This window comes from Conger conger, chromosome 17 (assembly GCF_963514075.1).
Source record: "Conger conger chromosome 17, fConCon1.1, whole genome shotgun sequence".
Classification (NCBI taxonomy): Eukaryota; Metazoa; Chordata; class Actinopteri; order Anguilliformes; family Congridae; genus Conger; species Conger conger.
In genome coordinates this window covers 27,577,154-27,592,098 of record NC_083776.1, presented here as the reverse complement: position 1 = coordinate 27,592,098, position 14,945 = coordinate 27,577,154, and the positions used below count along the sequence as shown (strand labels likewise).

General features: G+C 40.7%; 1 protein-coding gene across 3 annotated transcripts in view; it reads left to right on the top strand.

Annotated features, from left to right (window-relative positions):
* Positions 1–14,945, top strand: part of LOC133117064 (glypican-6-like) — a 235,340-nt gene that overhangs the window by 215,931 nt on the left and 4,464 nt on the right. For all 3 annotated transcript variants that reach the window (XM_061227159.1, XM_061227158.1, XM_061227161.1), the window contains one exon: positions 12,681–12,817. In XM_061227159.1, the coding sequence (XP_061083143.1) occupies positions 12,681–12,817 (137 nt within the window). The remainder of the gene's footprint in view (positions 1–12,680; positions 12,818–14,945) is intronic.

The following is a 14,945-nucleotide window of genomic DNA, read 5'->3' as shown; positions in this document are numbered from 1 at the left end:
CTATACCAAGCCTGGTATAACCCCCAGTGTTTCTGTGTACTGGCAAGCTGTTGCACACATTGACCACTCACTGTGTGAAAAAAATAATATCTGTACGGAATTTCTATTCTTTGTAAACTGTAGCCATGTGCCCAGTAATAAGGATTCTTACCAGGGCTATTTGGCACAAATGGAAGTCTGGTTCACCACTGGGAGGGGTGTTTCCAGTGCTAGTTATCTGCAGAGAAACAGTGGGTAATTCTGGCATCATATCAGAACAAATTAAGTAGTCTCCTCAAATATTTATTTTTTTGGCTTGTGGATTTCATGGAATTTGGCTAACATGAAGTGTGTAAGTCTCGCATGGCAAAAATCTGGCCTGTAGACTGTCAGGGCAGGATGAAGTGTGCTTTACTGTTGCCTGACCCAGACATGAAGGAGACATGGGACGAACCGCTCGGGTGTGAAAATCCCTTCTGTGCTAATGTTTTGAAATTTTAACAGTTGGTTGAGCTCAAATCTAGACATGAATCAAAATGACAGAAGGTGAAGGTGGCAGTATGCTTTATGGATTGATCTTGGGTTTATGTTTTTTGCCCTCCTGTCATTATCTGAGGAGAATAAGTTAAAATAATGTTGTTTTATATGTCCAGTTCCCCTTATGGCAGCCTTATGCCAAGGGTGGTTGTGAGGAGGTTACAGTTTTGTCAAGTTACCATTCCCCATATACCCTTGGTATTTTGTGTCCTTCTTAAGTTTTGTCATTTGTGCTGCTCTGACTGTTGTTCTACAGATGTTTAATAATTAGTAATAATAATAACAAAATAATAACATTTGGAAAAAAAAGAATATAATCCATATTTTTCATCTGTGGTATTTCGGTCTGTGTTAACACTGTGTTGTGGTCTCTGTTAAAGGCATAATGTCCTCCAAGATGTTATCATAGACTGTATTGTCTCTGGGTTGGACATTAGTGCTGTCATATTTCCTGTCAATGATCTATTTGCTTCTACTAATTCTGCAACTGTTTCTGTTCTCTTTTACGGTGTGCGATTTATGGGGGTTTTCACTTTTAATAGTTTTTCCTGTGATGCTGAGATCTCCTGGGACCAATAGACTCAATTGCACCAGGCATAACACCTTGTCTACATCATGTGTTGAAAACATGAATAATGGATACCATGTAACAGCTGCATGTGTACTTACAGTATATGCAAGGTAGATGCAGAAGGAGACTTGTTCCCACATTCACTCCTGTAATTGATGCTAACATGATGTTCGGTCTTTATATGACTTTGAAATGATATTGAAATGCATGCTGATATTAGATATTAGTCATATTAGTCAACCACAGGAGTTGAAGAATGAGTCTTGAACCTAGTCAGACACAGGCTTCAATCAATGACTAAGATGTACACGTGGAGATGAGCAGGAACAACAGGTGGCTCAGGCCCCCATTTAGCCCCACCTTTCCAACCCAACTTCCTCTGTCTTACTTCATCTGTAGTGAGCCATCGATGGCTTAGAATTAGAGCTACAGCTTTGTTGATATCCTTCCCATTCTAATATTCTAATGTTTGGAGGAAAGTGCCTGTCCTTTGTTATACTCAAAAGGAGAAAAAAACTCTCTTACTCACCTCAGATTTATGCATTCATTGTGTCTGCACACTGTGTTTCTATTCATGCCCATCGTTATAGGCTATGATATGGCCTCATTCAATCGGCTACCTCAGACAATACGTCGTTATTGCAGTTCAGAGATTTAACTCTGGTATCAAGGTGAGATTGAGTATGCAGAACAGATGAGACCAAGGTATCAGCTTTAAACCAAACCATTTAAACCTTGATTGTATTTAAACAGCATTGTCTCGGAAATGCCATGGAGAGGACATTCACTTGAAATACAGTATCAGCTACTTTTTTTTGTTTTTCTGATGCTATCAGGAAAAGGAATAACAATACATTTTTGTTGCAAGTAAGAAGGATCTCATACACAGTCTGCTCCAAAGCATTTACTTGTGTATTTAACCTGTATAAATAAAGCTATATACAATACTATTTTAGGCTAATTCATCCTAGGCAATCCGCTGTGTCATGGTCGTGACATGCGTTTTTGACTTAGCCTCCGCAATTACATTTTGTTGGTTTCCATTACAATTGCAGTTACAATTTCGACGCCATTATAAACAAAATAAATGCATTGCCCCTCAAAGTTTTGGGGCGGCAGATGAAACAATACTCTCCCATAGATGACGCCTGTGGTTGTATTCATATACACACAACCAGCTCTCCTCACTATGCTTTCTATATTGGACTATACACAAATGATGTTCATGATTCCGTTTTTTATTGCCGTTTCTCCAGCCAGATACATATGTTAGTTTTTGTGCTAAAATGAGTAAAACTAACCAAATGAAATGTGGGCCATGGCATTAGCATGGAGAATATGTTTGGGCTGGCTGGAGGGTGTGCACATATCTGAGCGCTCAGAGCTGATGTTGAAGATGAGAGTGAGGAGTGTGGCATCAAACCAAAGATCAAACTCCATCCCCACTGTGGAATTAGTCACCACCCTAGAATTGGGTCAGGCAGCTTTTAAGCACCAGCCAAACATTTCCTTTTTTCCTGATGAAAGGCACTTTTCAAAGGCAATGCTGAGCATAGAACAGATAACCAAACTTACTCCAGTGGAAATTGGAAGGAAAGAAATAAAGGAAAATTTATGTTTTACTGGTGGTTCTTTCATGTGTCCGTGAAAAATAACGGTTTTTTACATCGCTGCAAGCTATATTTAATGCGGGCCAAGCGCAAATGTCCATGTTTGATTACAAATCTAATAATGTGGAGTATAGAGATAAATCACTGTATTCCGCCTCCAAAATGTAGTAATATGTCAATGTGTAATGTTTTTTTTTTGTTTTTTTTGTCAGACTTCACAATAAGGGTGCAGGAATTGGCATTAGCTAATGTTTTTTTGGGGGTTTTTTTCAGAACTCTGGAAGGTTCTTTTAGGCAAACTGTAACCTAGGCACCTATTTTTCCAGCTAAATATTGGTTTGCATCTTGCAATGTAGCCACTGTAGTTCTGTTTGTTGAAGTCTTCTGTGGGCAGTAGTCACTGACACATCCATGCCTGTCTCCTGAAGTGTATTTCTGATCTCTAGGACAGGTGCTTGGGGGGTTTTTCATGAGGGTGAGTATTCTGTGTGAAGATACAATGGTTTTGCTTGAAAATTGAAGTAGCCTTTATCTCAAGGAATGTAGATAAGGCAATACAGCCAGAACAATAAAGCTAAATAATAAACAAAAGCTTGTTTGTCACACCAAGATCAGATTATATTTGGTTGCTTCAGATATGAAAGTGGCTTATTGTGGCTGGGGGGTGCTGAGAATCAGAGGAAAGATTGTGTATGCTGGCATGATTCTGTGAGTTTTGTAGCAAATCTTGCGAGGCAGATCTGATGAGTGATGATGGTTCCATGACCTTATGAAGTCTATTCCAGCAGAGAAGCAGACTCCTCTTCGAAGAAAATGTAAAAATGAAAATCTAAACAACAGCAGAATCCGAGCTTCATATCAATGTAGTAAAAGAAAAGGAATGAAAGGGATCATTATTCTGTCTTCGTATCAAGTCTGTATCTGAGTTCTTATACTGTAAACCTGATAAGTAGTACCTTTGTACAAGATGTGTGTTTAATTGGCCAGCTAAAAATGAATCCCTCAAGGACATTAATTTAAAATCATACTTAAAAACAAATTGTTTAAGTCATTCCAGCTTTCCCAGTAGTACTTATTTGATTGTACCCATTTTCTAAGTGAAAATGTATCGTTAGCACTTCCTACTCCAGTCACATATATATTTTCAAAATTTTCATTGACACAAAATTAATTTAAGCAATTTCAGTCATTCATTATCCTAATCCACTTATCCTGAACAGGGTCGCGGGGGGCTGGAGCCTATCCCAGCATACATCGCAGGGCACACACAACATTCACTCACATGCTCATACCTACGGGCAATTTAGACTCTCCAATCAGCCTAACCTGCATGTCTTTGGACTGTGGGAGGAAACCAGGGTACCCGGAGGAAACCCACGCAGACACGGGGAGAACATGCAAACTCCGCACAGAGAGGCCCCGGCCGACCGGGACTCGAACCCAGAACCTCCTTGCTGTGAGGCGGCAGTGCTACCCACTGCACCATCCGTGCTGCCTTTAAGCAATTTAGTTTGGAAAAAAGAACAAATGGACTTTTTTTCAGACAAATACAAATATAGAAATGTACACTCGGTTTATTAGGTAGAGCTGTACTCCAGCTTGTGAATGCAAATATTTAATCAGCCAATCATGTGGCAGCGATTAAATGCATAAAAGCATGCAGATGTGATCAAGAGGTTCAGCTATTGTTCAGACCAAATGTGAGAATGGGGAGGAAATGTGGTCTAAGTGACCTAATGGGGAAGAAATGTGATCTAAGAATACACTAGTGAGCTCAGCAATAGCAGAATACCTATTACTCCACTATTTTTTATTACAAAAGGATACTTTCAATTAAAAATAAAAACCCATTTTCAATTGTCATACGGATGAAAAACCCTCTCCAGGATTTAGGTATAGATGTGTCATAAAGCGAAGACTACACCAGCATAACCTCAGAGGGTGCATTGTGAGATGCACACCACTGGTGTATGCCAAACATACATTACATATATGGTGAGTTCTCTAACATAGTCTTTTGAACAAAAACTAGTTGAGTATTAACTTGTACCAAAGTGATGGAAAGAAGAAAGTGTTGCAGAAGAAACTGCTCCTGAACCGAAGCATACCACCTAATCTGTGAAACATGGTGGAAGTTACCTTATTGCTGGCTTGGGAATTTATGAGTGCCACTGGAACTGGTCTTTTTTGATGATGCAACTTTTACATTATTGGCATTTTGGCAGACACCCTTATCCAGAGCGACGTACAGTTGATTAGACTAAGCAGGAGACAATCCTCCCCTGGAGCAATGCAGAGTTAAGGGCCTTGCCCAACGGCTGTGCGGATCTTATTGTGGCTAGACTGGGATTAGAACCACTGACCTTGCGTGTCCCAGTCATTTACCTTAACCACTACGCTACAGGCCGCCCTTCTGACGGCGGGATGAATTCTGATGTATACAGAAACTTCTTACTTGCTCAGATCCAACCGAATTCCAAAAGAACTCATTGGATGGTGCTACAACTTATAGTTGACCCCAAATATACTGCTAAAGCATCCAAGAAGGTTTTTCTCAGGCCAAAAAGTGGAATGTACTTCACTGTCAATCACCTTCCCTGAATCCAACTGAACATGTATTTCACTTGCTGAAGATGAGACTGAAGGCAAAAAAACAAATAGAAACTGAAGATGGCTGCAGTCAAGGCCTGGCAGAGCATGACCAAAGAAAATACCCAGTGACTGGTGATGTTTGAGTCACAGACCTTTTTAGCAAATTATATGAAGATCCAGTTATCTAGTTATTTTTGGTCCATTAAAATTGCGGAACTATTTTTCCAAAAATGGCTGTAATTCCTACACAGATCACCTGATATTGATGAGATGAGAATACCCTGAAATTAAACCTGACAAACAAAAATTGTGCAAATGCCTACAGACTGCATTGTATTTCTTATGTAGATAGGGAATGTTCATTATTGAGACTGAATGTGTTTGATTGCCCACGCAGCGGGGGGAGGGGGTTAATATGTCATGGCTTTCATTGAGCCGCATTTTCATTATTCTCCGAACATAAGTACACACCAGCTTCCATTTTAATGATGTTTACATCAGGCACAATCCACACTGCAGTTGCTTACGCCAATTAGACAGACTTCCTGTAATCCCATGGGTATGGCCATTTTCCTGTCACCGAGCGGGCAAGGAAACCTGTCACACTGCTGTTAGTTCCAACATAATCTTTATTCCAACCCTTTATAAATGTAACATAGCATATTCTAGCTTGACCAGAACGTGATTAGGATTAATGTATTTGTTTACCTTTTTTTGCTATGTTTGTCTCCTTCCTTCCCAGCCATTAATGTATGAAACCTTAATTGTAACCCTGAGCAGGGTTGTTTATCTTATCTGTAAGGAGTGGAGGCAGCTTGTCTTCAAAGGCAGCGTGATGAGGCTACAGGGCAAAGCAGTACAGCTTGTTGGGTATTGGAAACTGCGAGACAGGGGTGCTCATTTCATCTGAATACATACAAACTGGGAAGCAGCCTTGCAGTTTGGAGCCTGCCCTGGCCTGAACTGTTTGAAGCAACAAGCTGCCACTCTCCCTTCAGACATTCTTTACATCTGCCATGGTACACGTGTTTTGGACTGACTCCTGCTGTCATGGACTACCCGGGGCCAGTAGCACCAGCTGGTCTTAGAAAAGTTGATTCTAACTGCTAAGTTGGACATTCATACTTCTGCCATTTTTTATTTTTTTATTTGATTTTTACAATGGTTGCACCAACTGAAAATGTCTGCTATATATAAATTAGTATGATTCATGTCAACAGACATGAAATAAATTAGTGTAATCAGATTTCAGGGAACTAGCTTCCTCACTTACTTGTGGACTAATATTGCCCCTCCAGGGCAGCACCTGTTGTAGGCATTTAAAGGCCTTGTTAGCATCAGTAACCAAGCACCATGATTTGATGAGCAGTGAGAAACATATCCTTTTTTGGAGAGCTGCCAGAGAGTGGAGCCAGTGGATGACATCATTATCTAACCTTTTCCTTACACAGTCCCTGGTCATCTTGCCCTTAGCTGAAGCTGGTGCCAGATGAGCAAGAGAAGAAGATTTATGTTTAATGTGTAATTGTGCTGTCCATTGGAGAGGAGCATTAGAGCAGGTGGGCCGAGTTTGCCCAAGATAAATCACTGATCCTTCAGTTACAGAGTGAGAACTCAGAAACACAGTGGGTGGGCGCAGGTCAGATCGACTGATGATCTCAGCAAAGGCTACACAAAAAACATTTGTAACTAGACTATAAGCATTCAATTGTCGTTTCAATCACCTTGACTACTTTCACCAGATTACTTGCACCATTGTCACTTTGGATATCCAGTATTCAAACCAAACTTTAAACTACCTGCCATTTAAAAACTGCCTGAGGTTTAGAAACTGTTTTGAGCTCTAGAAGACATAAAGGAAAATCCGAAATGTAAATCTATTATTGTGTCAGTTTTTTGTTTTTTTTAAGCTGGCTGTTTAATATTTGGTCCTGAACTTCAGAGATAAGGAAAGCCCATGATGGCAGAAGGCTTGAATCTTCTTGTTCTGAGCGGTCTCACTTTATCTTCACTTGTGGTTCATTTTTTATTTTATTTTTCTCCAAAGAGAGGGTATATGTTTGATGAGTTGAAGAAGTCAGTTGAAATTGTACTTACCTCTAGGGTCTTTCAGCGAACTTATCCCTGGTTATGGGTATGCACTTTGTTGTACGTCGCTCTGGATAAGAGCGTCTGCCAAATGCCAATAATGTAATGTAATGTAATGTAAAAGTCAGCCTTTTTGGCTTTGAGTCCTGTAGGAGACTGCAGGAGGCAGCATGGGCCACTCCCTTGGCAATGCACTGCTTTAACTCATTTTAAATAGAGCGGTAAAGTTGTCAGTTCCTGAACAGGACAGAGTCTTAAATTATAGTACTTTTCACTTCCATAATAATCATATCTCTCCTCATTAGTTTTTTGGGGATTATTGAATTTTAATGGATTTAGTCTTACTATACTCAGGCAAATGGATAAAGAGATTAGGCTCTGCGTCTCTGATCTGAGTGCATCATGACTGGGCACAGTTTCTCTCCTAAAGAGTCATTACTGGTCATTATTCCCGCATCTTCCTTCATTTCTGAATTACGTCTTGCTAAATCAGAAATGCAGGCCAAGGGATATACAGTAGAAAGAAGCCAGCACGCCCAGGTATAAATCTGATCCTCGTACAAGCAAACTGCTGTCGACTACCGGCAGCATAGTGCCTTTTAAACTAATGTAAGAGTAGTACATACCATTAAATGTTGTTTTTGATTTAAGCAGTGCATGTTGAGCACATGTTGAGGATCTCAGATGTGCTGTGTTTGGTTTCTTCAAGATGCAGCTGGTAGGGTAGTGATCATATAACAGTTTTGCTAACTCAGTTGATCTCATACCTCAAGTCCATAAAGCATTGAGGGCTGGACTGCATTGTGAAATTGTTTGGATCAGATTCTCGGAAGAGTATGCCGTTTGAAAAGTTGTCTCTTTGCTGTGCATGTACTTCATTTTTAAATATGTTAAATTCCTTGATATGTCTTGATTGTAACAACTGTGATCATACTTCAGGGTATTCTCTGTGGTAAAAGCAGACTGGGTCATCTACACAGTACTGCGCAGTGTGATCCTGAATATTCCAAAAGCACTGCTAGCTAAATATTTGTGTAAATATTTAACAGAGATCGACTTGTAGTGATTTTTTTTAAAGAACAAATTCTGTCCTTTTGCTGTTATACTGTATATGTGTTCTGTGTGCCTGCATTATTTGTCACATTTACTTTACCTCATACTATTTTTAAGGATAGAATATTATTTTGTGTCAAGCACAATCAAATTTTTTTATTATTAATGAAGTATGAAATGATTATTTTCTCACCTTCCACCTCTTTTCATTGCTCCCTCAATCTTTATAGTTTAATGATCTCTGTCATTCCCCCTCATCCCTTTCATGAAGGCTATAGCACTGACAAATAATTTTGGGAGGGGCCATTACAATTGCTGAAATATCCATTCTCGTTTCTAGTAAACAAACTATGAAAGTTCCAGATTACTATAGCACGTTTACATTTTATTTTTTGTCGACGGTTTGCCTAGCAAACGATAGGATGTGTATTTACTCAATTGCTTGTGAAGAGAGCCACACTAAACTTTGCTGAATGCTTTGTTGCTTGGACATCCAAGTCAACACATCACACGGTAATCCAAAAGAGTGTATGCAGCATGACCCCAACGCCACTATTTAATCATGTTATGTCATTGCGTATCTCTGTAAGCTTTCATTCAACATGGACATGTGGTAATGCACTAATGCACTGCTGAAATCTGGTGTTGCTGAGGAATGCCTCTTGCTTTTGCTAGCACACAATCACAGAAGTATAGCATCATCTAGTGGCTGCAGAGAACATGTTAATTTCATCTTCAGTGAACAGTCAGGTCTTTGCTTTGCCAGGAAGGATAACTGCACATTTATGTATGTAATTCAGGACTGATATCCTCTTTTTCCTCACTCCTTCATATAATAAAATCACGGGATTAGTTTGCATGTTCCAATGAGAATTGTAGACTACTGTATGCATGATCGAGGCGAGTTTTCCCCCTCATCACTGTAAATTGCTTTGAGTCGCCGGCTGGTAAGAAAAGCGCTATATAAATGCAAGTTATTATTATTATATCCTAATGTTGACTAAAGGGCAATCCATGAATGTCATGCAATGTCTTGGCCTACAGTAGGTGTTTTAATGGCTTTACAAAAATTAATTGTTGCAGTATGTATGGCGGTATATTCACAGGACTACTTAAGTATATCGTAGGCTACTTTACGTGTATCCATAATGTGATATTGTGAGACGTTTATGATACATCTAAAGTAAATGTGCCATTATGAACTGATGTGAATGTAGAACACGGTATAGTCACTGGAACAGACTGTAAGTGAAAGGAAATGAGTTTTCAGGAAGTAAAGGGAAATGAGTCTTGCAGCTGTGAAAATCTGCCTAAACCCTCCTTTAGATATAATCACGAAGCTGTCCTGTTCGTCTTCAAGCTCAGTCTCGCTCACTTCATTCTCCGAAATCCGTTTCCTCTCAAAAGATCCGGGCTGCCTTTCGAAGTATGTACGATCTTGGAGAGATGAGAAAACAGTCCCCGCACTCAGAAGATGAGCACTTGTAGGATCCGTGCTGTAATGATGCGGGGAGGCATTTTGATACGGAAGATTTGTGAAAGGATTCATCCGTCATGGTCTTAGACTGTCGCGGATCCCGGAGAGCGAAGGAGATGTTCATTTTATCTGCTTTGCTTTCACTGTTATTTTTTTTAATTCAGCCCTGATCAGACATCAGGCGATAGGCCACGTGGAGGCACAATCCAATTGTGGTTTGTAGGCTGCCATAAGGCTGCGTGAACCGTTCCCTCCTATCTGCAGGACCAGGCACGCTGCAGACCTGCACTCCGGAGGTGGGTTTGACAAGGTCACCGATTTTGGGGGCGTGTGAATTGAAAACCTGTGGTTAGCTAGACAACATCAAACTCGTTAACAGCTTTGGTGCGCGTGTGACGGGGGGGGGGGGGGGGGTTACAACATCAGAAGCGCTGACAGGACTCCCAGCTGTCGCCACTGACCCTTTCATCTGCGCCTTTATGCACAGTCACGGGCCGCCAGCACGATCAGACACACTCTCCGCCAGCAACCTGGAGCAGAGCCCAGGCAGAACGCCCCATCAAAAGGCTCAACTGCTAATTACACATCACAAACGTGGCACTGACACCTGTTTACTCTTCTGGTCCAGAGGCCAGTTTGATTCCAAGTGCGGACCTTCACTGTGATTTAGTCATTTTGCAGATGCGGAATTGAGCCTAATCCAAGCCACACCTCCCCCCGTTCAAAACCCCAGTTTGCTTTTGCACTGTTATTTTTATTTTTAATATAAGCCTAAAAACATGAATTCATGTTCATTCATGTTTTATTAATTCATGAACTGATGTGCCTGTAGAGGATTCAAAATATTATTTTATTTTATTTGCACTTTATATGTACTTGTGAAAGGAACCTGCTACTTTCATCACAGACTTACCTAAGAAAAATGGTTCTCATCCTGCTGAGTTTGTGTAAACCCAGCAAGTGGTAAGAAATGTGTGTTCTCAGACTGTCTGCCATATCTGGTGTGTAAATATTGTCTGTTTCTGTATTTGGAGGGGAAAGCGTGGAGCTCCTGTTATCTCCAGTGTGATATAATCAGAGCTGGATATGAACCACAGGAAGCTCCCTGACACTGTTCTGATAACCATCACCCAGTCTGTCTGCCTAGTTCCTTCTGTGCATCATTAATATCAAATGGCACCTTCATGAAACTCTGTCATTTCATAATTTATTTGTTTGGTGGGTGCTTTTATCCAGAGCGACTTACAAAGCTATTTGGCTAATTCCTTACATACATATTATGAGACCTACAAGAACATTCAAAAATACAAAGAGCAAATCTACATATACAGTATGTATAATTATATACGGGTATATTATTCTAGAGTCTGGCTCTAAAAATTAGGTGGAGATATGTATTATACAACATGTAGTTTACTGACACGCTTTGCCTAAAAATGACCCCTAAAATATGACATGCCAGATCATAGCGTATACTATATAGACAATACAGCTTTGATTGTACTTGCTGTGCCTAATAGGCAGTAAGGGTAGCCATGTACTGTCAGATTTTAGAGCAGTTAGGCATGTAATATATCCAGGCTCTGGGGGCTAAAGTGAAATGAATGATAATAATAATAATTCTAATACAGGCAAATTAAGCAATGATACAGTGCTCTGTATCTGTGTGATTGAAAGGCAGTGTCTCTGGAGTTTGTATGGATGCCCAAAAATATAGCAGGGATCCCTACACTGAGTATTTGGTAACAGCATATTATTGGCTGCTTGCTCCCTTCATCTCTGATGGGATGCCATAGTTCATTTTACCACCAATAAGAGCTTAATCCCTTTTGGCCATCTTTGTATTGATGGCTATAGATGGCTGTGGTCTTGAGTTTAACAATGAAATAAAATTGAACATAAAATCCAAGTTACACCAAAACCAACCTGAACTGCACCCCAGGAAAGGGTTTGAGTCACTCGAACAGGTGTGTAAAACCTCTTAAATGTTATGTTTCACTTGAATGAGCACAACTGGCAGATAACAAAAAGCAACAAAAGGTGGACTCTGAGGGTTTAAAAGAATAAAGAAATGATTTATGAAACGGCATTGTCATACGTATGATAAAGTGTATTCAGATCTATAATACAGACTGAGATAAAAGACCTAAGCTCATGTCAGTTTAGACTCCAGATGTCTTGGAATGGTGACACAGAGTAGGAGGAATGCATTCTCCTACCCTGTGAAATGTTAAAATGAAAAGTCTGCTGAATGCTTCAAAAGCATGGTATATGTTTCTAGTCTTCCCTCTCCACAGTTGGGGATGTGTGTCCCTGCTTAGCCAGGCTTGCTCTGTATTCACCTGAGCTCATCTGTGTTCGATAGGGCTGGAAATGTGATAAATCCTTTGGCCCCAGAAAATGGCCTGGAGTGAAATGATAATTGCTGAAGGGCCAACACCAAGCCTGCATACTCATACTCATCCAAAACCCCAAACATCCTTTGCATTTGGTTCTTATCAAGAGGACCTATCAGGGTTATGTATTAAATTTTAACTTCTAACCTGAAGGTTGTTTCTTTTCTTTTGGTAATGGGCTTTTAAGCAAACATTTATATGGTTTAGCTGTTGGGCCTATGACCTAAAGGTTGCATGGTTTGACCTGTGATCTATATTGGTGTTTTTTATTTGTTTGTTTTATGGCGGGGGGGGGGGGGGTGTTTGGGTAAGTTCCCTTTGATCAGGTCCGCTGCAGGACAACGACCATAAATGACCTTGTTCACTGTTGTTCTCAGGTGATTGACATTAAAGAGAAGCTGAAGCAGTCCAAGAAGTTCTGGTCGATCTTGCCTGTTAGCATCTGCTCGGACGACAACGTGACGTCCAGCGAGTCCAGCGGGGACCAGTGCTGGAATGGGCACAGCAAGGGCAGGTAGGAGCACTGCCTACGGCTGGCCTGCTTTCACCACCAGGGCCTGCTGCCAGGTCCAATCTCAGGACGAGCTTGCACACAGTGGGCCTCCTAGCATTGTGTCCTTGTCACTGACAGTCGACGTTCTGCTTTTACAGCGATTATAATTCATTTGTCAGGTGAGATGGCATGTGCTGCTGGGGGAAAATGCTAAAAACATAATGAGCAAGGCCTCTTTCTTTGCCTTTCTTTGAGGGGTAGAACACAACCGGTTTTCCTTCCTTTGTCCTCTAGGGAGGACTTAACACATGGCTCAAACGGAAGACGTAAGCCTTTTTCCCTCAAGAGTGAGCGTTTACTTGTTTATTGTACTTCTCTTTGAAGTTTTTCTTTGTCTTTTCATTTTTTCTTATTTTTCTAGGTAGCATGATACCGGTGTAGGACTAACTGCATTAACAGAAAACAGAAATCTCGGTCACACTTGAGTCCCATAAGGCGAGGGTGAACTGCTATTGGTTAGATTCTGAATCCATTATTTAAGCTTTCAAAAGGCCAGGGATTATAAACCCTGTATATTTTAGAACAAAGTCACAAACCTCAGTGTCTCTCTGTAGTGCTGTAGTGGACACAAAGCTACATATGTTTTTTTTAATGCTAATTTGTTGTTTGTTGTTTTTTTTATACAATCTTTCCATGCAAGTGCAGGTCATCACCGAAAATACAGTGCATAATTTCCACAATGCGTTTATATTATAATGAAACATTTTCTAGGTTACACTAAGCTGGGCCCACCCAGATTTAATTTAATTTCAGATCATGCTACTATTCAAAGATGTCCAGTGCTTTACAATGTCTGCAGTCAGCTCTGCCATTGAAGAAGTCTGATTAATTGCAATTATATCAACTCACAAGACGCTTTATGCTTTTGGACAAACCAATGTTTTTTTGTTTGTTTGTTATTGAGAGGGCCTTATTTATTATTCCAATCTGTTTGTACTGTAAGTGAATAGCATCTTGCATGGCTTGCATGACGGGGATTATCTGCAATGCTAACGAAAATCAGCTAACGCTGGCATTCTGGTCATGCAGTAGAGTAGTGTGAGAGTACCAAGAGCAACACACTCCTCGGAGGCTGTGGGGAAGGAGATCCGGACTCACAACAGGAGACCGTCAGTACTGCTCAGGGACATCTGGCCACCTGTCTTTAATAGTGCACCAGGACGCCTGACAGGAATCCCACGCCACCACTATTACACACTAGTTTATATGCATATTTTCTCAACTTCCCTCATGGGGTGCAAGCCTCACTGATGTCCTTCCCACCTCCTTGAGATCTGAGGTAGCAGAGGATGTTAACACTGGTATTTATTCTGGAAATTGGGTAAAGGCTCCTGTACGGGATGTAATCAGATCAGTTCCACCACATTCCCCTACAGTAGCTTAGGTATCTGACCCTTTTCTTCTGCCTAGAGCTCACAGGTTTTTTTTTTGCTTTTATTTTAAAGAGTTTGATATCCAGAGAGTTGTACTCCTGCAACTTTACTGTGTCACCAAGACCCAAAAAATGTAAGACACATAGTCACCGATCAAAAAACACATAGCCACCGATCAGTTTTAGAAAAGAAAACCAGTGCAGGTTAAGATCAGTGTCTGAGAAACAGAAATTAAGACTCATGTTGGAGCTGAATGTTAAGACCAGTGTCTTCAACACAGGGACACGCTTAGGTCAGTGTCATGCCCTGGGAGAGGGTGGACAAATTCATTCCGGTTTGCGACCAGTTCACCTGTCCGCTCCATTTAATCCAGAGACAGCTGACTAATGTCCGCACTTCCAAAACATCGATACAAGTGCGACGGGGGAAGCTGAAGCAAATGGAACAGAACTACAGTGTTGTGAAGCGGCCTGTCTTTGTCCAGCAGTGCATTGTGTGAGGCCACGGAGAATTCCCTGTGACAGATGCAGTATGGAAGAGAGCACATGGCGCAGATTTTAATGGGCCTGTCACTTTTTATCATCCACCAAGGCTTCACCACCATTCAAGAATACACGTCTGAGGTTCTCCAATGTTCCACTTGATGTGTTTTACTAATGACTTTAATGAATCACTGTTTGTCTGGCTTAAACTGTGATTTAAAGAAGAAAAAACTT